The 26793-nt window shown below is 41.0% G+C and overlaps 1 protein-coding gene and 1 long non-coding RNA gene across 13 annotated transcripts in view; one reads left to right on the plus strand and one right to left on the minus strand.

The window, feature by feature from the left end:
- Positions 1 to 4255: 4255 nt before the first annotated feature.
- On the minus strand, positions 4256 to 12272 carry LOC119567328. 2 transcript variants are annotated; one of them, XR_005227307.2, is made up of 3 exons: positions 12160 to 12272; positions 7363 to 7516; positions 4256 to 6697 (listed from the first exon to the last, which is right to left on the minus strand). It is a non-coding gene; the product is annotated as an uncharacterized LOC119567328 (long non-coding RNA). The 2 variants fall into 2 exon arrangements; XR_005227308.2 differs by lacking the exon at positions 12160 to 12272 and adding an exon at positions 11672 to 11889.
- ZDBF2 (zinc finger DBF-type containing 2) overlaps positions 11277 to 26793 on the plus strand; it is a 39152-nt gene continuing 23635 nt past the window's right edge. For 2 of the 11 annotated variants that reach the window (XM_037912208.2, XM_043525835.1), the window contains exons 1-4: positions 11409 to 11592; positions 18053 to 18174; positions 19881 to 19932; positions 20509 to 20560. Coding sequence is in view for 8 of the 11 variants with exons in the window: in XM_037912201.2 (XP_037768129.1) it covers positions 19881 to 19932; positions 20140 to 20217; positions 20509 to 20560; positions 26067 to 26172 (288 nt within the window). In the remaining 3 variants the exon portion in view is untranslated. The other 9 variants (XM_037912201.2, XM_037912205.2, XM_037912202.2 and 6 more) reach the window with 9 other exon arrangements.

The raw sequence follows: 26793 nt of genomic DNA on the forward strand, positions 1-26793 counted from the left end.
TACTGATTTTAGGGAAATGCTGATTTTTATTTGCAAAAACTCATATAATATTTTCTAAATTAAAGCACACCAACTGCCAAATTCAATGGAGATTAAATCGATTCAGTTGTACCAGGAATGGATTTGGTCCAATGAATTTAAATCTAAACTCTTATCTTTATGAACTGAACCCTTTTAAAAATTTGCTTCGTTTTTGCAGGGCTAATTTTAGCCACGCAAGACAATAAAACAAATTATTTTTAAAATCTCTGTGCTGCTTTATGACTCCTGCAATGTCTGTTCTACTGTCCTAAGAATTTGGATGTTGGTTCTTGACTGATATCCACCCTGGAAAGGTAGACTTTTTAACTATCTGATCACCTGGAATAGGATAATATCCTCTTTCTGAGAAATGAAACAAATTACTACTTCAGGTCAGCTCTCTGAATAAAGCAGACATATTTACTAGTGCTTAACTGTTCTTTATGTGCCCTACTCGGCAACTATCTGAGTGACACTATCTTTGGCATGGTCCAATGACACGTTTAATCTAAAACATCTGCTTAATGGAATGTTAAGGGTCATTTAGACAGGTCCACTCCCTTCCACCCACGTCAGTATTAGAATTATGGGTGTTTTTAAATCTAATATGTTGGAGAAGCTACAATTAACTCTCTAGATGATGTAAGTTGACTTTTCAGATCAAACACACACACTTATAAATAAAGTACTCTCTCTCTCTCTATATATATATATGCCCTCTGATATGGTTTGGTGGGATTTTTCAAAGCAGTCTAGAGTTTTAGCCTCATGTTTGTACAGCCCCTAACATAATGGGGTCCATGACTAGGGCTTTGTTGTAATAATGGGGGTCTAACATGTCTACCCCAATTGTAAGCTCAACTGTGGGAAAGTAGATAAAAGTTTATAAAATTTTCCAGTCACCTATAACAATAAATGATGGGGAGAAAATACAAAAGGAAGACGAACAGACTGAATTAGTCCAACAGAGTCCTTGAGTTATAGTAGTAGGCCTTCTTGTTTGAAATTATACGTGTAAACAAGAGAAGTGTGAGACCAGAAATCAATCGATCAAAATTGGTGTGCCAGAAATTAGGCCTAATTGGTGAACTCAGTAATGAAAGGATGGACTATTGCACCCACCACTCCCTTTTGGGGTCCTTAAAGAAAAAAAGGCTTCAGGGGCATAGGTGCTGGAGCACCCATGGAGAAAAATTAGCGGGTGCTTAGCACCCACTGGCAGCCAAGCTCCCCCCCTCTCCCTCCACCCCACAGCAACTCTCCCCCGCCAGCGGCCCCGATTATCATTGTTCCCCCTTCCTCCCAGCACCTCCCGCCTGCCACCAACAGCTGTTTTGGAGGGCGGGGAGGATCAGGGATGGGGTGTGCTCAGGGGATAGGGTGGAAAGTGATGGGGAAGAGGTGGAGCAGGGGCAGGAAGAGGTGGGGAGGAGGTGAGATCTTGGGGAAAGGGGTGGGGTGGATGGCAGGGGCAGAGCAGGGGCGGGATGAGGCAGGGCAGGGGCTTGGGAGAAGGGCTGGAGTGGAGGCAGGGTCTGGTGTGGAGGCTGAGCACCCCCGTGTAGAGGGGAAGTCGGCACCTATGTTCAGGGGAAGATCAAATGCTTGCTGGCTGGGAGACGGGTGGACTAAGAAGGAGCAAGCTTCACCATCATGGCTGCCACCCCCACCAACTCCTGGGACCCCAGGATCCACTGTGACCCCATTGGACCTTTGTTGTTCTGATCCTGAGACATGTCCTGACTAGACCAGACCAGAAGGAGGAACCCAGATGACATCACCACCTCCACCGGATCCAGCTAAATCCCAAACATCACCTGGGATATGAGACCTTGTCACACACACCCTTCCCAGATGTGTCCTTTTTGTTCCACCCGTTATTCTTATTCTTTCCTTTTGCCTTCTGTCTAATAAGCACCTGGCTCAGCCAGTCATGACTATATATTTTGCAATACTGTTGTAGTCCTGTAGAAAGGCCAATACAAGGAATGCCCTGAACAGCCCACGGCTGGTGCGAGTTTGCCGGTCTCTGAGTGCCTAACCAGACCATGTTCTGGGCCTGTGATTCTCCTCAAGTGAGGTTGCAAGTAAGAGACAGCACCAGAGATGGAACCTGTGTTTTCAATCTTTGCTCTTCTTTTCTCTCCCCCCATGTGCATGCTTCTTTTGTTCTGTTTTCAAGGGAATGGGATAGAACTTTAACAGCTCCGCCCACTTCACCTAACTTCTCTCCCCCCCCAAAAGGAGAGTTATTACCATCTCAAAGGCTGTCAGACAGCAAAAGGAAATAAAGGCTATTGTTAAAATGAAAGCCTTAATACTTTTCATTTCAAGTGCTTTAATTGTTCTGCCCCTTTTCCGTATCTTTAATAAAAAGATTAAAAGGATTTTTAATGGTATGTTTGCCAAAGGACTAAACAAGTAGAGGTCTCTACTCAAAACCATATTTAACTGTTTAGTGTTGTACAGAGACGGGCTCACATTAACACCTTTGACTCTCTGGGGCTACTTATTCCCTTGAAGTTAGCACAACAGCTCCTAGGCACTACAGTAATACAGACAAAAAATATTTTTCAATAAAATGAATGGAAGATTATGTGGCTAAACTAAATCGCTCAGATGGTTTTAATAAAATATTTAAGATTTTTCCACAGACATTACTATAAAAGAACAACTAATCTAAAATATAATAGGTGGCATAGTTCATGACCGGCTCTGCTCTTAGTTAAATCTCTGCCACCTCAGGGAATGAATTCATGGCCTGCTCTATTCAGTTAAATCATCAATTTTAGCATGCAACTTAGATGAGAGGGAAAGAAAAGGGTGCATCGGGCAATGACAGATATGACATGGAAAAGTTACTTGTGAGAAATGTCCAGTTTCCCATGAATTTTTCATTGATGTTAATGATTTTTTTCCAGTGTTCACAAATATTTGGAAATGGTTTCAATACAGACCTTTCAGATCACAGATATTTCCATTCTTTAGTAGTATAATAGCAAAATAGGAACGAGATGCCAGAATCACTCTGTGACTGGCAATCCAATCACTGTTCAGTCCAAGATTCTTGAACTTATGCATGTAATAAACTACTTCTCTGGTATTTTGTCAAATATCAGAGACTAACTGTTGTTATCTAATGAATACAAATAACCAAGCTGACAAGATCGTGGTCTAGTAAGAATGCTTTTCACACAATGGGGGTTCTGCCTCCACCAATGCAGTGGGATACTGGTGTACGGAAAAGTAGTTTCAGAAAGAACCATGGAGATATCAAGAATTAGCAAATGGGCATGCCAACTACAATTGTTTCACCAAGTATTTCACCAGTCTGCACTCCTCCTACATGGAAGCCTCAATATGTATTAGTAATCTTTTTCAGCTGGTGAAGTGGCATGGATCCACTAAAGTCACTGAACCTATGCCAGTATATACCAGCAGAGAATTAGCCCACCAGGGACCGCAGCAGGCACATAGATGAGAGGAGTATAAGTAAATTACGATTCTGTTCCTCAGCTATGCTGCTGTCAATCAGGAGTAAATGCATTGACTTCTATGGACAAGTACTAGATTTAGAATGACTAGACTGAGAGCAGAATTGCACTCCATGCTTCTTATCAAGAGATCATGGTAAATGATGGCTGAAGTTCTTTCTTAAATTGTATTCAGTTCTTACTTCTTTCCACTGAGTCTGAAAAGTTTTGTCTGAATAAGGACTCCAGGATTTGGCCCCCTTTGTATGACAAGAAATCTTTGGGGAAGTTTTTATCTTTCATACCAAACAGCTAAATGGGGAAGCATATGCAATGCACTGAGGATGGAAGAAATCAATATGATTTGTTGTTGTTCAGCTTAATGTCATGCAGAAAGTAAGCTGCATTCTGATAGACATTTCTCCAATTCAGGGAAAACCCTTGAAATTCTCTGTCCAATACAGGTTACTCCAGTACTTTGTCAGCTCTAATTCCACTCAAGACATATCAAAAGGGACAAGGTTCCAATCAATCCCTTACTATTTTTTAAGCACATATCAATAATCTGACTGCATGCCTTAAATTCAGCTCCCAGTAGGATCATTTCACATGGATAAAGAGACTAGGATGGGAACATTTCCTGTACACACTATTTAAGTAGCTGTCTCTAAACTTATCAACTTCAGCTCTAGGCTGGGAGTATACTACCACTCTCCTTGTTATGCTTATAAGAAGCACATAGAATCTTTTAAAGGGGATAAGGCAATACACTGCATTTATTGAGAGTACAATTTAAGCATTAAAATCAGAATATGCTTTCATTCACACACACACACAAAAGGTTCTGCAGCTGGATCTTATAGTTACCAGTCCTTAGTGTTGCTCGGTCAGTTCTAGTGGCCAGCTGAAACTACACCCGAGGGATGGGGAGCTGGGCTCTGTCGAACATGTTCGAAGCTCCGATGTTGATGCAGAGCGAACCAAAAGTCCCATGACAATACATCCTTCTTTTATAGTAATAAGTTCCCATACAAGTCCTCTGGAACTTGCTGTGTTACACTGGAGCTGTTCAAGGTTGCTTCCATCAGCATTATTTGGGTTGTTACTGGGAGTTATCTGCAGTTGTTTCCTATCTCGTCCCTTTGCTTCACTCTTTATCTTGGCCTTGGGGTGTATGCCTTTGCTTTAGGGTCGTCAATCTGTCATGCAGGTGAAAGTTGGTGGCTCTCGACTCCTCCACTCCCTTCCTGACCATCTGGCCTAGCTGTCCGTTCTCAATTAATTACCATACATTCTTCACTCATATCAAACAGTAAATAAGGCAATTACAGCTATAAACTTCTATCCTTCTAAAAACAATCAATAACACAATCAGTAAAGAATAAATGCAGAACAATTTCTTCTTACTAATTCAAAGCGAGCAAAATGGAGCATAAAGCAAAATACGCAAAATGGAGGACAATTTTACTTGAAACAATTTCTTCCTATTAGGCTTTTGCTTACTTCCTACAACAAGAAATTTACTTCCATCTTTTTAAAGATGATATTGCTGAAATTATTTGAGTGGAAAATGACAAAGGATGGAGTGCTAGGAAGGTTTTTTGTGGGTTTGGACATCTGTCGTTTACATGCAAAAGAGCTTAATATTGAGTTGCCATAAGAAATTGTGGCTTTGCACAATCTGAACTCCACTTTTGCTGGATGAAGAGACTCCCATGCTGTGCTCCACTCCTCTCTCATGTTCTCAGTACAAAGTCTAAATGGAGGCTAAAGCTTTTGAATGTTGACTATCCATTCACGTGATTTGACTGTCCAATAACATGGATGACAACATCACAGTAAGTAGCCAATAGCCATATTATTTGAGTGCTATATGAAAGATTCTGAATACCTTCCCTCTCGGGGCAGCTGTGTACAAACTGCATACTACCGAGAAAGTGGACTGAAACTGCCAATACATTTCACTCAGGCCACTGGACAGCCATCAGAGATTAAGCTCAGCCCTCTGTTGACACAGTCCTGATTTAAAACAGGGATCTACTGGAGAAAGACCTCATGTTCCAAAATTAGTCACATGAGACAACCAATGGATTCAATAAATTCAATAAATATATTTAAAATCTTTGCTTAAGAGTGATCAGTACAGGGTAGAAAATGTTTGATCCTGAAGCACGATGGTTTATCTTGAAAAATTTGATTCAACATTTGCCTATCCCAATTTTTTAATAGAATTCCACTCCCCCGCCAAATCATCATGGCAAAATACTGATGAATAGATCTTGAGTTTAACCTGGTAAACTTTCATGACATTTGCCAGGCTGCAAAGAGGCCTGAAGAAAACAAAAGTCTGAAAAATAATGTGGACTGACCAGAAATTGGATGAGGGTGAGGAATACATCAAATTTTTTTAAACTTCTTCGTCAGTCTTCTATATCTGCATTTTATTCTGCAGGGAATTTATAATGCTGATTTTGGGCCCAGTTGTGAAGTAAATGAGAATTCTGCCCACAGGATTGGACCATTTTGACATCTCAAATGTTTCCAAGGCAATTGACTGTTACATGACTACGTTATTTGATACTTCTCTCTAGTTACATGGCCCCCACTACTGCAGTACTTCACTCAATACACCCTTGTGAGGTAGGAAAGTGCAATTATCCTCCTTTTACAGGGGGAAAAAAAACTGACGCACAGATTAAGTGAACTTGACCAAAGTCACACAGCCTGTGTCGAAGCCAGAAAATGAACTCAGATCTTCTGAGTCCCAGTCCAGGATCCTAAATACAATACCAACCTATGATATGACAGAGGTTTATGACTTTATTGCAGAATCAAAAATCAAGAGGTCAAGTTCATACAGTAGTTTCTTTGAACAGCAGGGGAAATGCTGAAAACTACCAGTCAAATAAATAGATTCTTGTTCAAAAGTTCTTTTCACCATCTTCCGGTTTGCCCAGGTGCAAAAGTCCCTACATTTTCTAAATGAAAAATGTCTTTTCTCTTACAAAGGCTAGTAGTTTGGCTTATCAGCATTTTTATCCTGTAATTAAGTTTTGTTGTTGGAGAAAAAACAGAACTTCTCTATTCCTGCTTTTTTCTTGAGGGGGAAATTTTGTTCTTTGCTTCAAAATTACTCACAAGATAACAGAGAGTAAAAGAGCTGGTTTGGCTTCAGATGTGAGGAAAATTTCATGACATTTACTCTAGAAACAATAAGAAACATAATACAGTAAAAGCTTTGTTATTCGGCATGTTGGGGGGGTGGGAGGGACCATTAAAATTCCAGTTAACTAAGAGTTATACTTACCAATGGAGGGAGGGAGTTTGGGTGCAGGAGGGGGGCTCAGGACTGGGGGTTGGGGTGCAGGAGGAGGTGCAGGGCACAGGCTCTGGGAGGGAGTTTGGGTGCAGGAGGGTCTCGGGGCAGGGTGTTGGGACACAGGAGGGGTTTCGGGGTGCTGGATCTGGGTGGTGCTCACCTCGGGTGACTCTCTGGAAGAGGCGACATGTCCCTGCTGCTCATAGGTGGAGGCACAGCCAGGCATCTCTGCACGCTGCCTCGCCCACAGGTGCCACATTGGCTATGGTTCCAGGCCAATGGGAGCTGCGGAGCCAGGGGGTGGGGGCAGCGCACGGAGCCCCCTTGGCCGTTCCTCTGTCTAGGAGCAGCAGGGACATGTTGCCACTTTTGGGGAGCCACACGGAGCCAGACAGGGAGCCTGCCAGCCCCACACCAACTGGACTTTTAATGGATATCAGAAATGCTGGTTTCTAGAGCTTTCCGGTTGGTAAACTGCTGGATAACACAGCTTTTACTGTATGATTCAGAACAACCAACATGAATGTGAGAGAAGGGAGGGATGCTTACCTATTTTGAGGCCCAGTTCCAATTTCCCCCTTAAATCAACTGCAATATTTGCATTGACCCCACATAATTACATCTTTGGAGTTCTCTGAAGAGGTTAATTCACCAAAGGAGATTCAAAGTTAGGGCTGGCTCTCCAGCTGATGCTGTAGTGTGACTGAAAAAAAAGTTAAATAAAAACACAACACAATTATAATTGTGTCTGTGATCACAGGTTTGGGCTAGATAAGCTTTGCTTTAAAAAGCTCTGTATTGTGGCAGTATATGGGACAATTTGAACAAATTTAGTAACAATTTCAAATTAAGAATACATGTAATAATTAACTCTTTCTTTTGACTTGGGCCAAGATTAACAATATTCTACCTATGAAAACAAAGTAAGAAATTGCCCCACCTCTTACAGGCTACTAACTTTGTATGTAAGAATACAGGTGATCAGATAGCCCTCTAGTGGAACATAGTAAAACACAGCTGAGTTAAAACAAGTTAAAAATGGAAACAAGGTTGTATTAGGTTTGTATCTCTTTTCTTTCTTTTAACCATTGTCTGCTGTCCTGAGACTTTTCTGAATCCTGCTGAGTTCTTAGAATCAATAGGCAGTAAGCTCCATAGGTTAACTATATGTGGTGTAAAATTGATTTAAATTTGTTGCTTTAATGCTTTTCAATATTTCATTGAATGTTCCCTTATTCTTGTATTGTGTAAGTAAGGGTATATAGGAATGCCTGCTTTTCCTTCTCTTTACCATTCATTATTTTATATTTCTCTATAATATTTCCTCTCCAACCAAACAGTTCCCATTATATGAATCTTTTCCAAACCTCCGATTTTCATCATCCTTCTTTCCATCCCTATTTCTGTTACATATTTTTTCAGCTGGGGTGGCCAGATCTGAACTCAGTACTTACAGTGAGGTTATACCAGTGATTTATATAATGGTGTTGCAATGTTTTTCAGTATTATTTTCCATCCAAATCTTCATACATCCTAGCATTTTCTTCCACTTTTGCTGCTCATATATATATGTGCATGTATATCTATACAATATGATTCTAGGATTGTCACTCCGTGTGTCGCTCTGAAACCTGAGAATGTCTTTTGAGTCAGTATGAAGTGATGGGAACAGCTACAAGCATGGTTGGGAGCTCTTTTTGTTTAGAATATCATGAGGTTCTGTCATCACTGGGACTCATGATCTGTTACTATCCACTTTTTAAGTTTTTACCCATTTTTGACTTTTTTTCAGATGACTTTATGACAGCCTGGGTCAGCTACTAGCGTAAAAGGAAAAACAATAAAGCATCCCCCTTTAAAAAAAAAGTCCTATGCTATTTTACTGTATAATTTTCTGTATTACTTCAATCCTGAGTATACATTCCTAAATTTGCTCTGCAAGATTTCCCATAGTATGGCACTTTCAATGTGGCTTCACATGTGCACAAGGGTGCAGTTAGATGGATCACACTGCAGAATCCAAACCTGTATTTACAGATGTTGTGATAAATGAAGGGGAGTGGGGTGTAGTAGCTCCCTTTTGTGGGCACCCAGCAAGCCAGTTAGCTAAAAAATCCCTCTTAGTAGCTGTTCTCCACTTGCTTTACCTGTCAAGGGTTAAACAGTCCACAGGTAAAAGGAAAGGAGTGGGCACCTGACCAAAAGAGCCAATGGGAAGGCTAGAACTTTTTAAAATTGGGAAAAACTTCCCTTTGTCTGTTCTGTTGTTGTTCTCCAGAGAGAGGGGACAGAGCAAAGACAAGGCTGGGATTATGCTGTAAAAAGCTTTTTGTCAGGTATGGAAATTATCAGATCATACCTAAAACCTACTCATAAATCAGAAAATGTCTAGAAAGACGCGATTAGGTTTATTTCTGATTGGCTTGTGGATTCCTCTGTGCTAACCCCAAATGCTTTTTTCAGAGTAGCAGCCGTGTTAGTCTGTATTCGCAAAAAGAAAAGGAGTACTTGGTGGCACCTTAGAGACTAACCAATTTATTTGAGCACAAGCATCCGATGAAGTGAGCTGTAGCTCACGAAAGCTTATGCTCAAATAAATTGGTTAGTCTCTAAGGTGAAACAAGTACGCCTTTTCTTTTTGCAAATGCTTTTTGTTTTGCTTGTAACCTTTAAGCTGGACCTCAAGAAGGTTATACTTGATGTTTAATTTTTGTAATTGGGTTTTTTAAATCTAGCAAAGGCCCAAGTTCCAGATGTATTTTCTTTCTTTTTGTTTTTAATACAATTTACCTTTTTTAAGAACAGGATTGGATTTTTGGTGTCCTACCTCGAGATTTGTGCATATGTTGTTTAATTAGCTGGGGGAAACAGCTAATTTCCTTTGTTTTCTCTCTCAGTTCTTTCCCGGGGGTGAAAAGGCTTGAGGGTACCACACAGGAAAGAAATCCCAAGTATGCCTTCCTGGATTCCAAGGGGTTTTGCATTTGGTTGGTGGCAGCATCTACCCATCCAAGGTCAGAGAGAAGCTGTAACTTTGGGAGTTTAATACAAGCCTGGAGTGGCCAGTATTAATTTTTAGGATCCTTCTGGGCCCCCCACCTTCTGCACTCGAAGTGCCAGAGTGGGGAATCAGCCTTGACAGATGTCTTCATAGGTAAAGGCTTGGGCTTTGACATTGTTTGCATTTGGCCTTACTACCATAAAATATGAGGACACACACTAAAAATATTGACCCAATGCCAGGAAGAGACTGCAAGGGGGAAAGATGCAATAGGTGGTCACTCAAAGGAGTATGAAATGAATTAAAAAACCCTAAAGGTTAAAATAAATAGAACATCAGCTAAGCACTGAGTTTACTATTCTTAACCATTCATGCTCTTCCATATAACGTGAACAGTCTTAGCTATAATTCAGCCATTAAGTCAAAATGGGACCTTCATCTTTGTGATAAGGTTTGATGGGGCAGATATGATACTTAATGAAAAACAAGCTCTTTGTTGATTGCTAAAAGGATAATGACAGAAATGTCTTTATGTCCTAGTCTTTCTTCAGATGGTGTAAAGAAATTATGTGTTTTAGGGGGTAAGTGCTCAGCGTATTTCTTAGAAAGTAGAAATTTTAGTATTGCCAACCCCAAGCATCCAAACATCATGAGTGAGATTGAAAAAAATTGATCAAAAGCATACATATTTTGGGGGGTTTATTTGCCTTCTATTTGTTGAGCCTTTAAGTCTACAGTCAGGTCACACTTTCAAGTTTCCTTCCACAACCACAAGGACTAGAAACTAATTGTTTTTTAAAAGAAAGCTGAAATTCTCATGTAATCACTTGACTCTAGAGGTGGGTGAAGAAGAACAGAAAATATCATGAGACTCGCAATAAAATCATGGTTGGAAACAATGTATGGCTAAACATTGCAAATGCGAGTACTGTATCTCCCATGTTAGCATGGTTATAAATCCAGACATAACACAAGATACACAAAAACTGATGTTTGACTTGGATGCTATGCAGGAATGTAACTTTTTTTGTAAGAAAGGGCCAGGTTTTAAAAGGTATTTAAGCATCTAAGAATGCAAATAGGAACCTAATGGGATTTTCATTGGGTCTAGGCCCCTGACTCCTATTGAAGTTGATGGGTGTTAGGTGCCCCAAGTGCTTTGGAAATCTCACTAGGTGCCTCTTCACCTCTCTAGTCAGAGAGGGCCCCTGCAGAAGTAACCCTTCTACCAGATGAAGCCAGCAGCAACAAGGGCTGGGTTCAGTATCTAGGGGCTCCTTTTCAACACTACAACACAAAACCGGCTCAAACCCCCGCCCAGTGACCTGGGACAATTACACGCTGCCCCCTGGGTGCCTCTAAGAGGCAACACTTCCCCTTTCACAAGCACAGAATCTGACTGTAGCAGAAACTTCCTGCAAATGCGACGGGCCCCGCCTGAGCCGACCAATAGAGGACGCACGGAAGCAAGAGTCAGGCTCCGGGGCCATAACCCGGAACAGGAAGTGGAGGCGTCTCGCGTCCTCTGACCCCAACGAGGTACGGAAGGGAAAAAGGAGAAGCGGCTGAGGTGAGAGTGGGGCTGTTGGGCAGAGAAGCGGCCGGTAGGCCTCCGACACAGCGGTCCGAGAGAGGGACCAGGACCGCCACTGCGGGGAGCGCCTGGGCGGCAGCCGCCGCGGCCGGGGAAGCCGCGGCCGTCGCGCGCACGCTGGGCGGGGGCGGGGCTTCACCGCTGTTTACAAAACAACTCCTGGCGCGCCGTCCGGCGTGTGCAGGTGCGCGCGCGCGCTCCCGTCCCCGCCTCGCGCGGGCCGAAAAGTAACGGTGCCGGCGTGCGCCCCGGCTTCCCCCTACCTGCGTGTGGTCCGGGAATGGGGACCGGCGGCCGGGCGCGGGCCCCGTGGGGGCGGGGCTGGGGCCGGGGACGTGGGTCCCTGTCTAAACCCCAGCCCGACATCCTTTTGGGGCCGCCCCACGCGTGGCAGGGCAGCTTCTGAGGGGGCTGCGATTTGGGACGCGAAGCAGAGGGGGAATGAAAAGGGGGCAGGGAGGGAAAGGGCGTTACTCCCCAGCGTGGGGCTGGTCCCCTGCATGTGCCTGTGGGCACCCCGCGACCCCAGCGGCGAGTATCCGTGGCGAGGTACCCAGAAGCCTCATGGAAGCGTGGAAGAGACTTGTGGGGCCTGAGCTTGGGATTGGCAGTGGCCAGTTGCGTGGCACGGGAGGCCATTGCCCTGTGAGGAATTTCTGTTATCTGGGTTGTAGCACCTCACTTGCCTGCCCTCAACCGTCACCGTCCTTATGCTCCTGTCCCGAGCGAGCGGGCATTTAGTTACACTCACAAGTGCAGTGCTGGACTGAGAGTCCCCCCTCCTGGGTTCTGTTTTGCCTCTGCAACACGCATCGCTGTATGACCTTAGACAAGCCATTTGCCCATCTGCGTGTGAGTTTCCTGCTCCTAAACAATGTTTCCTTCTTTCAGAAGTGTGTTGTGAGGCTTAAGGTTGGTTAAACAGAGCAGGATACTCCAATCGAAGTTGCTATACAAATGCTTGCCTGCTCTCCGCACCCAGTTCAGTCTACCACCACCAAAACCTTAGATTTTTCTGTTCCCTTCCATGGAAGGGGTAGGCTATCCCTTTTACGGGTTTTTCTTCCCTGTGGTTCCCCAGTGCCTAAGTTAAAATTAACCCTCTCTTTCCTACACCACCATCTCTATGTGCATTAAGGCTTTAATTATCTAGCTGCCCCTGAAACACATAAACAGAAATATTTCTGGGAAAGTCATTTTGTATTTAGTTTGTAGGATTTTTTTCTTACAAGTTGTTGGTTCTGAAGTACCACTAGCACAGACCATTGCCCAGGTTTCTTTGAGAGATAATTTATATGTACCATAAGAGCCAACCAGCACTCTCACGGCCAATAGCCAGATTATATTGCAGTTATCACAATTGGTGCACAAAAATATAATTATTTATTCTAGTATCTAAAACCGAGGTAAATGCTTTACTGAACAAATAAAAGACAGATCCCTGCCTCCAAGAGTTTGCATTCTGTATGTTAGACATGAAGCAATAAGTCAGGGCAGTGAACAAAAGGGAGTGATGGGTGTAAAGTGAGACGAGTTATATGATTAAGATCTCTGGTCCCTCACTTTAGGTTGGTGTACATTTTGGTGGTTCTTTTATTACTTGTTTTTAACTTGCTGGTAGAACAACATGGTAGAAATAAATTTAGGGATTTTAATGAGAAGAGAATGATAGCTTAGGGAGTTGGGAGGTTGTTTCATGCATAGGGGATGTCCTGGAATTGGGAGGGGGATGGAAGCAAAGGGGGGAAGAGGCACCCTTGGGGAACAGAGAGGTGAGATGGGAAAATGAGAGGAGATAAGATCAGAGATGTAGACTGGAACTGAATGATATGAGGCCATAAATTAAGAATAATAGTGAACAGTAAGATGGGTAGCTAGTAAAGGGATCCAAAACATGATGTGTGACCAAGACATGGTGTGAGCAAGAGGTGAGAAAGATAGACTTTAGTGGTAGTAGATTTCTGTTAAATTGTTAATTCTTAACAAATTTGTTAAATTCTAAATTCTTAACAAAATTGTTAAGCACAACTGGATCTCCTCTCTTGGAAACCACCTGATTGTAAAAAAAATATTGCTTAATCTGTAAACTCTGGCACAGGGACTGTCCCCACTTGTTAAAGCAACTCCCATCTTTTCATGTACTGTGTATATATACCTGCTACTGTATTTTCCACTCTATGCATCTGTTGAAGTGGGTTTTAGCCCATGAAAGCTTATGCCCAAACAAATTTGTTAGTCTCTAAAGTGCCACAAGGACTCCTCGTTGTTTTTGTCTTTATTTTGTTTTTACAGCTCCTAGCACAAAGGGGTCTGGTCCATGATTAGGGCTCCTAGGAACTACAGTAATACAAATAATAATGGTAGTAGTGGTAATACTGTTGGAAGATGATGGGTCCCTTTTAAGAGAGAGTTTTCCTCCATTTCTCCTCGGTTTCCTAGACTGGAGGATCAAAAGAGGTAGTTCTCAGGTGTCCTAGCTGGAACACCAGATTTCAGTTTTCATAGAAACCATAAAAATGGAAGGGACCTTCAGAGTCACACTACTCTGGCTCTTTTGGGTAATGTTGATTGCTAATTTGGTTCCTGAACCACTGAGGTCTGAGTATCACTGACCTACACCATCCTTGATAGTGGTTGTCAAACCAGTTCTTGAAAAACTCCAATGATGGGGTTTCCAGAACCTCCTTTGTACGCCTGTCCCAGTGCTTAACTGTTCTTATAGTTGGAAACTTTTTTCTAATGTTTAACTTAAATCTCCCTTGCTGATTACTTCTTGTCCTACCTTTGGTGGACCTGGAGAACAATTGATCGCTGTCTTTTTTTTATAACAGATCTTCACATAAAGTTTAAGACTTATCAGGTCTTTCCTCAGCCTTCTTGTCTCAACACTAAAGATGCCCAGATTTTTTAACCTTTCTTTGTAGGTCAGGTTTTCTAAACCATCTTAAATTTTTGTTGCTCTGCTCTGGACTCTCCAGTTTGTCCACATGTTATTAAAGTTTGGTGCCCAAAACTGGATGCAGTACTCCAGTGGAGGGCTCACAGGCGCTAAGTATATCGGGACAGTTGCTGTCTGGGCCTTTCATAGGATCCTTCTGTTAATACACCCCAGAATATTAGCCTTTTTGCACTGCATCACATTGTTGACTCGTATTCAGTTTGTGATCCACTATAACCCCCAGATCCTTTCCAGCAGTACTACTGCCTACCCAGATATTTTCCATTTTGTAGTTTTGCATTTGATTTTTTCTTTGTCCATTGCACTTGTTTTTATTGAATTTCATCTTGTTTATTTCAAACAACTTCTACTCTAATCCTGTCCTTCGAAGTGCTTACAACCCCTCCCAGTTTGATGTCATCATCAGGTTTTATAAGCATACTCTCTGTTCCATTATCTAAGTCATTAATGAGAATATTAAATAGTACAAATTCCAGGACAGAACCCTGCAGGACCCCACTAGATAAGTCTTCCCAACTTGACAGTGAACCATTTGGTAACTACTAGTTTTGCACTTTGAAGTAGTTTCTTCCAGGTTACCTTTTCCTAGTTTGCTTATAAGACTATCTGAAGCTTTACTAAAATCAAGATATATCACACTACATTTTCCCCTATTCAGTATGCCAAAAGAAGGAAATTAGATTGGTTTGACAAGATTTTGACAATTCCATGGTGGCTATTACTTATAACCCTATTATCTTCAAGGCACTTCCAAATTGATTGTTTAATCATTTGTTCCGGTATCTTTTGAGGTATCAAAGTTCGTCTGATTGATCTATAACTCCTCAGGTCCTCTTTGTTCCCCTTTTTAAAGATAAGGTCATATGTTTGTCCTTCTCTAATTCCGCGGGACCTCACCTGTACTCCATGTATTCTGAAAGATAATTGGTAACGGTTCCAAGATTGCTTCAGCTAGTTCTTTCAGTATCCTAGGATGAATTTTGTGAGGTCCTGCCAACTTGAATGCATCTAACTTATCTATGTAAATGGTCTACAACCTTTTATTGCCCTATTTTGGCTTGTGTTCCTTCTCCCTTGTTAATATTAATTGTGTTAAAAATTTGGTCACAATTTGCCATTTTAGTGAAGATTGAAGCAAAATAGACATTCTGACACCGCAGCCTTCTTGGTGTTATCTGTTGATAGCTCTCTTTCCCTCTGAGTGGAGGACCTACGCTTTCCTTCATGTTTTTTTTTGCTCCTAAAGTGGTTCTAGAACATGTTCTTATTGCCTTTTATGCCCCTTTGCTTTTTGATTTTGTCCCTCCATGTTTGTGCTATTTTGCTGTATTTGTCCTTAGCAGTTTGTCCGTGTTTCCTCTTTCTGTAAGATTCCTTTTTGATTTTCAAGTCATTAAAGAGTTCCTGATGGAGCTGTATTGGCCTCATTATTCTTCATATCTTTCCTTTGCATTGAGGTAGTTTGCTGTTGCACCTTTAATGTTGTCTCTTTGAGAAATTGCCAGCTCTCCTGAACTCCTTTTCCCCTTATATTTTCTTCCTATGGGACCTTAATTACCAGCTCTCTGAGTTTCTTAAAATCTGCTTTATTGAAGTCCATTGTCATTCTGCTGCTCTCACTCTTTCCTTTTCTTAGAATTATGAACTCTATCATTTCATTATCACTTCCACCCAAATTGTTTTCAACCTTCAGATTCGCAACCAATTCCTCCCTGTTAGTCAGAATCAGGTCAAAAATCTCTGTCCCCAAGTCATTTTCTCTACCTTCTGAAACACAAAGTTGTCCCCAACACATTATAAGAACTTACTGGACATTTTGTGTTTTGATATATTACTTTTCCAACACACGTCTGGGTAGTTAAAGTCCCCCATTACTACCAGGTCTTGCATTTTGGATATTTCTGTTATGTGTTCTAGAAGTGCCTTATCCATTTTCTCCTCTTGATTTGATGGTCTATTGTAGACCCCCTACCATGACATCACCCCTGTTTTTTCCACCTTTTTATTTTCACCCGGAGACTTCAATGTGGTCTGCCTCTCACCACCTTCTGCACCTCAGAACAAGTGTATATATTCTTGATGTATACAACACCACCTCCCTCAGTCATTTTGATCATCATCTCCCCTTTGCCCCTTTTTGTTTCTAACTTATCTATTGCCTGGGAAGGCTGAAAGGGGTCTCCAGAGTTTCTTTGATGTCTGTGACATTTTTATGTGCTATCGAAATGAAAATGCTGATTTTTTTTTTTTTTTTAAATTTTTCTTGCCTTATGGTCATCTTTCTTTTGGTCTCCTGTCAGTTCTCATTAGCTCCACTTGTTCAGGACTCCTTACAGTTCTTCATGCTCAGTGACTGCTGTGTGCCATGTAATTCAATAAAACTAAACAAGAAATATCTATCTCTAACTGCAAGAGACAGCTACAGTAGCCCTATGGGTTATAAATCTGCTATATCAACCATTCTCAGTTGATGCCAGTCATTACTATGTTTGCAACATAATACAGATTTTTTACAATGTTGAAATGTTATTTTAAAGGAAGATTATACACATGTAATTTATTTTTAAGCAGTAATTGGTATTATTGTATTACTGTTACATTGAGCTATTCCAAGTTTAGAGATTCCTTAACTGAACAAGAGTTGTTCTTACAAAGCCTGTGGATGAAAGAACCCATTATAAAAATATAGATCAAATGGAGAAATACCTTTTGACCTCGCTAAATTAGAAATTAAATGAGACTGCATTACCAAACGCACGAGGATTTGTGCTCCTTTCCCCATCTTTAGATTTTGGTAGGGGCCAAGCAAGGCATCTAAGCACGAGCTTTCCCTTGCTCTACTGAAGCTGAGACCCGAGCATACTTTCAGCCTTTAGGATGGTGGTAAGCAATCAGGATTTAAATGTTTTAATTTGCCTACCAATATCCTTAAACATTCTTCTTGTCTTAGGGATATATTTGTCTCTCATGCTTCAACTATATACAGCAGAATCTTGGCAAACAATTTCCTCTGAAACTGATATTTCTCTGACAGCTATTAGTGGTGCTTGAGGCCTTACAAATTTACACCCTACCCTTTGTGAGTGAGAACATCTGGTCCATGACACTCCCTTGCAGTGTGAAAAGTGAGAGATAAGAGCCACACTGGGACTTACCTCACTCTGGTGTTAAAATGTTTAAATTAATAACACTTATAAAGTGCTTTGAACATATGAAGTGCAGTGAGAGGGCCAGTTAATTTACTAATTTAGCTGGTTTACACAATATGAGCAGAAGAAGTGATTCTTCAAAGCATGTTGGTGGCTTTATCCATAACAATCATCTCAAGGCATAATTTGCTTTATATTTAGAAATTACATTTCATTTACTGATAGACATGTAAATGCATGAACATTAACATCCTAATTATATACGTTGAATAAGGACTATGAGAAGAGGAGTGAGATCATCATATGGGAAAGCACTGGGAATACTAAGGAATATATAAAAAGCTGTCAGTGTTTAGTAAGGAATCTCTGTCAAAATTAATTTCTTAAACAAAAATGTTTAAAAAGAGCTTTGTCCATCTTGTGGACCAAGTTGCTGGCAGATCTAGTCTATGTAGACTGAAACCTTTTCTCCTTTAGAATATAGAACAAACACATCAGTAACGAGCTAAAAAGACCCTTAATTTCATTATTACCAGATTGCCAGTGGAGATGAGAGTGGGTGAGTGTCATGTGCAGAAAATGGCCTCCTGTCTGAGATCTAGTGTTCGACAGCCTTGAAATCAGCTTTTGGTGGGGGCCAAAGGTTGGAAACACCAAGGTTAGTACCTGAAAGTTTATTTTAAGTTTCAATTGCAGCATTGTAAGCCTAATGTGGGAAACTGTGGAGCTCTTTTGTATTCTCTGACACAAAAACATGAAGTTGGATGTTTTTGCAGTGTCATGTTTCTGTCTAGATCAGTTTGTGGATTGGGCATCAGGAGATAATGCTGAGCAATAAAGGTAGCTTTTCAAGCCTGAATGATTATCATATTTGTTCCATTTCATTCATGGCTTCTACTATATAGGTTTTTGGTCAGTGTTTTAAGTGTAGCTGAAGCCATTAAGCCATTAAATGAATTTGGCAGGAACATTGCATTGACCTACTAAGTACTTTAAGTTCTGGATACATAAGGATAATGTTTATCTATTATGGGAGGAGACATTTCCTGATCTAATGTACAAAACCAAAGTGCAAATGTTCCTCTCCATAGAAATCTTTTGTAAGAGGAGATAGATGTATATGATTTAAAGCTGCACAGTTTGTGACCGTGACAGGGTGTGCTGGAGACCTCACAGTCCTACCACACCCTGTCCCAGAAAAGTAGCAGTGAAGGTGAGTCCTCCAGGCCTGCCTAGAGTGGCTGCAGGGAAGCAGCCAATCAGAATGGAGGAGGCTCATCTAAAAGGAGCTGCAAGGTGTGAGCAGCTCAGTTGCTGGCTGGGACCAAAAGTATGAGGCAGACTTGGAAGGCTGTGAAACTCTCCAGGTGAGGAGGCCTGAGAGAGACCCTGCTCAAGCAGGGAACAGGCAGAGAACTTCAGCCCGGAGGAAATGGTAAAGTAGAAGCTGCTACGTGGGAAGTGGCCCAGGGAATAACAGCAGCAACTATTACAGGAAGTACCATGTCGCTGCTATTTATAGGGACCCTGGATCAGGACCCAGAGTAGTGTGTGGGCACAGATCCCCTCCACTGGCAGAGTGGCCAAAGTCCCAAGAAGGGGACAAGTCTAATTTAAAAGCTCAAGTAAAGGGCAGGACTTAGAGTCTCCAGGGAAGATGCCCTGAGGGCACTACTCTATAACAGGGCAGGGACGGGCTTAAAGCTAGCCCAGAAGGGGCTGAGAACTGAGCCCAGAGACAGGGCTGGAGACATTACCAAGGGCACAGGGACAGGCCCTATTGGACCTTTTACCCCAAAAGGAGTGTTTGTTCATGCATTTGACTGTGTGACTTAGTCCTCCAGCTGAAGACCTGCCTGACAAGGGCAACAGCCAACAGGGGGCACCTCGAAAAAAGAGAGTGCAGGTTCTTGCTCACCCACGGGGAGGCGCTCACAAGAGATGAGTGTGCACTGTCACAATGACCAAAGCACTAGATTTTGGGTTTGTGTTTTTTTGTTTTGGTTTGGTTTTTTTTGCTTCCCTGGCAGATAATTTTCTTTTGAATAAACTGGCCTGCTGCATGCAAAGCCTGCATCTGCAGCTCTCTAGGTTTGGGTTGATTAAGAAGTCTTCATACAATGACTGGGCCCTTGGATAGTGGATAGTATGTGGCATTTGTAGAATAATCTAATGAAACAGGAATTTGTTTTGATCATGAAGATTCAGTTGAGATTAAATTATAATCCTTATCTGAAACAGTATTGTGTTTTCACAGTGATGTCATTTTCTTGGGGCTCAGCCATGCTGACATTGAGAATGGGGTAAAAGCCAAGACTATGCTTTTCATATTTGTTTTCAATGGTTTTTGTATTTGGTTTATAGATGTTTGACAGGAGCAAGCCAACTGATGAAGCCTCTGCTTTTTCAGCACAAGGTAAGCAAAATAATTATTAAAACAAAAATATTGACCTTCAAAACACAATAAAAGCATCTATTTTAACTGTAAAAATGTCAATTCCCCTTGTTTCAGTTGGGGTAGTAGTTTGTCAATTCTATTCTAATTCTGTTCTAAATTCATAGAATCCTAGATGTCAAGGATAGAAGAAAGACCTTTTAAATTATTAATTCAACTTCTTTTTAGGTGCAAGGAATTGTTTTATAGTGAACTGTTCAACACCTGCTGCGTTTTTCTCCAGAGGTGACTGCATTATGGTGACAGGTGAAGTGATTTCAGCATACAGGGCCTAATCTTAGTCCCGATTAAGTCAATAGAAAAATTCCCAATGATGTCAACTGTAAAAAGATAAGGCTTATAGTTTATGCAGCTCTTTGGGGGTGACTGATTCTGTATAAATGCAAGTTTTCCTAAATTTAATCAATTCTACTTTTGGTGTCCTATAAAACACATTATTTTTGACGCTGACAACTTAGTGCCATGGTAACAATGAGCAGTTGTGATTTCTTCTGCCTGGGTTTCTATCTTTGCTTTTTTCTTTTTCTTTTTAAATAGGTATAGAAAGACAAGGTATTGAAGGATCCCTACAAAAGGAGAGCAATAGCAGGTGAGTTAGATTATATAATTAGCATCAGACTTTATTGCTTACACTAAATGAACTAGGGAGAATCTAGCTTTTGACATTAAATTTGACCCCATACAACTGATGATGCAATATTTTCAACTGTAGGGTTAATGGTCTCTTTATCCTGTGTATAGGTATCATTAAACATGTACATTGCAGTTGTGCCCTTTGAGCCCTCATTAATATCAGCAGTGAGATTGAAGGTCAGCAAATTTCATTTTTGGCTTCAGAATTCCAGAGAACCTGAAAAAAACCCAGCAGCCAAGTAGCCCAAAGTCGTGTTTCAAGATTAGCAGAAGGTTTAAATGTGACTTCAATTCCTGTTACCCTCTCTTTTTATTAAAAAATAATCATGTAGACTGGCCAGGGTTTCTGATGGCATTTATCTGTGGCTACATTAAAAAGATTCTTGATTTTTTTTTAAAGTACTTCCTAATAAGAATTTTATATAGAAATGTTGATATTGCTGGGATAGAATTGTTTCATTTCTGAAGTTAAAAAAACCTATCTCTTTTGCTGCTACTTTTGTCTCCCTTGCTCTTTTTCCCCCCTCATCCCTAGCTTTTGCAATCTTTTTCTGCTCTCAGTCCCTCTCCTTCTCTCTATTCTCCTTTTCAGTTTAATTCTGAAGTCCAGCTGCATCTCTTCCGTCTCCATTTTCAGCTCAGACCTCCCATCTGTCTCCTCTGTTCAAAATTGTTGCGTCATTGCTGACTCTGTGCTCTCTGTTCCCGTATCTCTCAGGTCTGTAGATCTCTCTGTCACTTCTTCTGCAGGGCTACCTGTGCATATCGTTACGTCGATTTCAGTGCTTAAAAAATTCTTATCCAGGCTTTCATTTTCTTTTGCTTGAATTATTGTTTCCTTCTCTGTGGCCTCCCCAAATCCCAGCTGCTTTTCTCTAGCATGTGGTCATGGTAAATGTAGGTACTAGTGACATAGGGAAAGGTTGGAGAGAGCTCTTGTAGGCCAAATTTAAGTTGCTAGATAAGAGAGTAAAGTCCAGGACCTCTTTGATAGCATGCTCTGAAATGCTTCCAGTTCCACGCACAGAGCCTGAAAGACAGACAGGACTGTAGGGTCTCAATGTGTGTATGAGATGATGATGTATGGAGGCAGGTTTTAGGTTTATTAGGAACTGGGGAACCTTTTGGTAAAGGAGGAGCCTGTGCAGGCAGGATGGGCTCCACCTAAACCAAAATGGAACCAGGTTGCTGGAGTGTAAATTTTAAAAGATTGTAGAGGTTTTTTTAAACTCAGGACTGGAGGGAATCTGACAGGTGCAGAGGAGCATGCGATTCAGGCAGAGAAATCCCTAATGGATGAGTTTATTAAAGGAGAAACTCTGTGTACTAGTAAAGTACCAGGCAAATTGGTTGAAGCTGTAGTAAAGAACAGAATAATCGGATACATAGATAAATATGATGTGTTGGTGAAGAGTCAACATGCCTTTTGTAAAGGGAAAGCACGCCTTACCAATCTATTAGAATTCTTTGAGGTTGTCAGCAAGCATGTGGATAAAGGTGATCCAGTGGATATAGTGTACTTGGACTTTCAGAAAGCCTTTGAGAAGGTCCCTCACCAAAAGCTCTTAAGCAAACTAAGCAGCCATGGGATAAGAGGGAGCATCCTCTGATGGATCAGTAACAGGTTAAAAGATAGGAGACAAAAGGTAGAAATAAATGGTCAGTCTTCACAATGGAGAGAGGTAAGTAGCGGTGTCCCCCAAGGATCTGTACTGGGACTTGTGCTGTTCAACATATTCATAAATTATCTGGAAAAAGAGGTGAAAAGTGAGGTGGCAAAATTTGCAGATGATACAGAATTACGCAAGATAGTTAAGTCCAAAGCTGACTTCAAAGAGTTACAAAGGGATCACACAAAACTGGTGACTGTGTAACAAAAGGGCAGATAAAATTCAATGTTGATAAGTGAAAGTAATGCATATTGGAAAGCATAATCCCAATTATACATTATAAAATGACGTTTTCTAAATTACCTGTTACCACTCAAGAAAGAGATCTTGGAGTCATAATGGATAATTTTCTGTAAACATCTGCTCAATTTACAGAAGCAGTGAAAAAAGTTAACAGAATGTTAGGAGCCATTAGGAAAGTGATAGATAATAAGTCAGAAAATATGATAATGTCACTTTATAAATTTATGGTACGCCCACACCTTGAATACTGCGTGCAGTTCGGGTCACTCAGTCTTAGAAAAGATATATTAGAATTGGACAAGGTGCAGAGAAGGGCAACAAAAATTATTAGGAGCATGGAACAGCTTCCATTATTAAGGGAGATTAAAAAGAATGAGATTTTTCATCTTAGAAAAGAGACAGCTAAGTGGAGATATGATACCGGTCTATAAAATCATGAATGGTATGGAGAAACTGAATAGTAAAGTGTTATTTACCCCTTCATATAACACAAGAACTACGGGTCACCCAATGAAGTTAACATGTAGCAGGTTTAAAACAAAAGAAAATACTTCCTCACACAACTCTGTCAACTTGTGGAACTTGTTGGCAGGGGTTGTTGTGAAGGCTAAAAGTGTAACTGGATTCAAAAAAGAATTAGATAGCCATTGATGGACCTAACCTCCATGAACCTATTAGCCAAGATGGTCAGGGGTGCAACCTTATGCCCCAGGGTTCCATAAGAACTTCATCTGCCAGAAGTTGGGACTAGATTACAGGGGGATAGATCACTCAAAATTGCCCTATACTGTTTGTTTTCTTCGGCACTGGCCACTGTCTGAAGACAGCATACTAGGCTAGGTGGGCCATTGGTCTGACCTAGTATGGCCATTCTTACATTATTTTCTTACACTCCTTAAACAACTCCATTGGCTTCCCATTCATTGTACAGTTCAGATTAAAATTGTCTTCCTTTTAATTAAAATCGTTGAAGGGCTCACTGCAGCCTATCTTATGGGACTATGTCTTTTTATTCCCCTCTGAACTGGCTGCCTCCATGTCTTGCTGCACATTCTTGCCACTGTCAGAACCCCTCCCCTGCAGCTGCTGGCTGCACCAGTGTTCTGATATTGTTTTTCTTCATCAATTCTCCATCACATTTTCAGAAGAGATTGAAATGAATCTTTCCCCACTTCTGTTATCTCTTGATTTCTCTCTCTGCTATTATTTAACTCCCTAAGCTAAGGCTTCTCAAACTTTTTTATAGTGTGGACCACATATAATTCGAGATTTTTGTCTGATGGACACTGTCCTTTCCTCTTCTTCATTCTTTCTTTTCATTCTTCCCTTCTTTCCACATTTTCTCCCCTTCTCTTCCTTGTCCTCTCTCTTGACCTCTTTTTTTAAGTCTTTAGAAGGTGCTTGATGGCACTTTTGCAGATTAAAAGTGAACTGCAAATATTCACAAATTGCAGTGGCAAGATGGGTATTCAACACAGTATTAATTTTAAATAGTTTCTTCATTTTTTCATGCTCCCACACAGCTACATCCTGTGCATTCGTTTGATTTTTTTCTCCTCAATAGTGTTCCTACTCTTCAGGAGAAGTATGGTTTTCACTTCCCACAGCATGGCAGTCATTTTGACATATAAATCTAAATCATATCAACTTTCTTGACATTTATACGATGGAAAATATTCAGGAGTTGATTTAATCTGCTTCATTAAAAAATGTCTTTATTAAAAACATCTTTTGTGACCTGAGAGCATTCAGCACTTACATTTCAAGTTACATTTGATAGTTATTTTTGGGTGACGATTTAATCTCTCATTATCTTTATTTCTTTAATTTTTATAATTATCTCTGGCCAATACCATCTATTAATAGTGGGGTTATGACTATAAACTTGTTGTAAACACGTGTGGGTCCCTGCATAATCTGTACGGTTATATAAGTTCTTCAAGGCAGAAAGAGTGCTTTGGTAATTTCTAAAAAGAAAAGGAGTACTTGTGGCACCTTAGAGACTAACAAATTTATTTGAGCATAAGCTTTCGTGAGCTACAGCTCACTTCGTCGGATGCATTCAGTGGAAAACACAGTGGGGAGATTTATATACATAGACAACATGAAACAATGGGTGTTACCATACACACTGTAACGAGAGTGATCAGGTAAGGTGAGCTATTACCAGCAGGAGAGCGGGGGGGTGGAGGGGAACCTTTTGTAGTGATCATCAAGGTGGGCCATTTCCAGCACTTGACAAGAACATCTGAGGAACAGTGGCGGGGGGGGGGGGGGGGGGGAATAAACATGGGGAAATAGATTTACTTTGAGTAATGACACATCCACTCCCAGTCTCTGTTCAAGCCTAAGTTAACTGTATCCAGTTTGCAAATTAATTCCAATTCAGCAGTCTCCTGTTGGAGTCTGTTTTTGACATTTTTTGGTTGAAGAATTGCAACTTTTAGGTCTGTAATCAAGTGACCAGAGAGATTGAAATGTTCTCCGACTGGTTTTTGAATGTTATAATTCTTGACGTCTGATTTGTGTCCATTTATTCTTTTATGTAGAGACTGTCCAGTTTGACAGTTTGTGCAGATCTTGTAGGTGTTTGGTGCTAATAGGCGATGGTCACAAACACCACCCTATAGAAGAAACCGACTGACCGCTATTCCTACCTACATTACAGACCTAAAAGCTGCAATTCTTCAACAAAAAAATTTCAAAAACGGACTCCAACGAGAGACTGCTGAATTGGAATTAATCGTATCCAGTTTGCAAATTAACTTAGGCTTGAATAGAGACTGGGAGTGGATGGGTCAAAGTAAAACGATTTCCCCATGTTTATTTCCCCCCCCCCCCCCGCCCCCGTTCCTCAGACGTTCTTGTCAACTGCTGGAAATGGCCCACCTTGATTATCACTACAAAAGGTCCCGTCCCCCACTCTCCTGCTGGTAATAGCTCATCTTAAGTGATCACTCTCGTTACAGTGTGTATGGTAACACTCATTGTTTCATGTTGTCTATGTATATAAATCTCCCCACTGTATTTTCCACTGAATGCATCCGATGAAGTGAGCTGTAGCTCACAAAAGCTTATGCTCAAATAAATTTGTTAGTCTCTAAGGTGCCACAAGTACTCCTTTTCTTTTTGTGGATACAGACTAACACGGCTGCTACTCTGAAACTTGGTAATTTCTGTAGCCCCTGCATTCTTTTTACAAAACTTCCCTGCAGTATTCTGAGGGAAGAATCTTTTATTTTTTAAATTGTATGCATAATATCATGAGTGCTTGAGAGAGTATGGTGAATTCTTGCTATACATGACTGGCTTTCTTTTTAGGTTTGCATATAGTATTCAGGAAAAACTTCAACACTTCAGCAGCATGAGTGGATTTTAAGCTCAGCACCATGAATCCATCTAAACGATTATGCTAGAATATGAAAAAATACATTTTTGATAGTATAAGTCTTAATGTTTTATTAAACACCTGAAATATAATACATTTTATAAGTCTGATTTTTCTCACTGAAAACTACTAGTAATATCAGTAAACTTTTCTTCCGTCAGTGTAAGCATACGAGAGCCAGAGCAGGCTGGACCTGGGTTATCCAGTGTGCAAAATAGACAAGGCTATTGCAACTGCTGCCACGTGCACTACAGCAATCTTGAACAGGTAAGACATTTGCAGCAGAGTAGGAAATTCATAGATACTAAGGTCAGAAGGGACCATTATGATCATCTAGTCCGACCTTCTGCTCAACGCAGGCCATAGAATCTCACCCACCCACTCCTGCGAAAAACCTCTCACCTATGTCTGAGCTATTGAAGTCCTCAAATCATGGTTTAAAGACTTCAAGGAGCAGAGAATCCTCCAGCAAGTGACCCGTGCCCCATGCTACAGAGGAAGGCGAAAAACCTCCAGGGCCTCTTCCAGTCTGCCCTGGAGGAAAATTCCTTCCCGACCCCAAATATGGCGATCAGCTAAACCCTGAGCATATGGGCAAGATTCACCAGCCAGATACTACAAAAAATTCTTTCCTGGGTAACTTAGTTCCCACCCCATCTAACATCCCATCACAGGCCATTAGGCCTATTTACCATGAATATTTAAAGATCAGTTAATTACCAAAATCATTTTATCCCATCATACTATCTCCTCCATAAACTTATTGAGTTTAATCTTAAAGCCAGATAGATCTTTTGCCCCCACTGCATCTGTTTTTCATCTCTCTAATTCTCACATCATCACGTCCTGTATTAAGAGATGGTTGAAATAACAGGCTCTCAGTAGTGT

Source organism: Chelonia mydas, chromosome 11, assembly GCF_015237465.2.
Source record: "Chelonia mydas isolate rCheMyd1 chromosome 11, rCheMyd1.pri.v2, whole genome shotgun sequence".
In the NCBI taxonomy this organism is placed as follows: Eukaryota; Metazoa; Chordata; order Testudines; family Cheloniidae; genus Chelonia; species Chelonia mydas.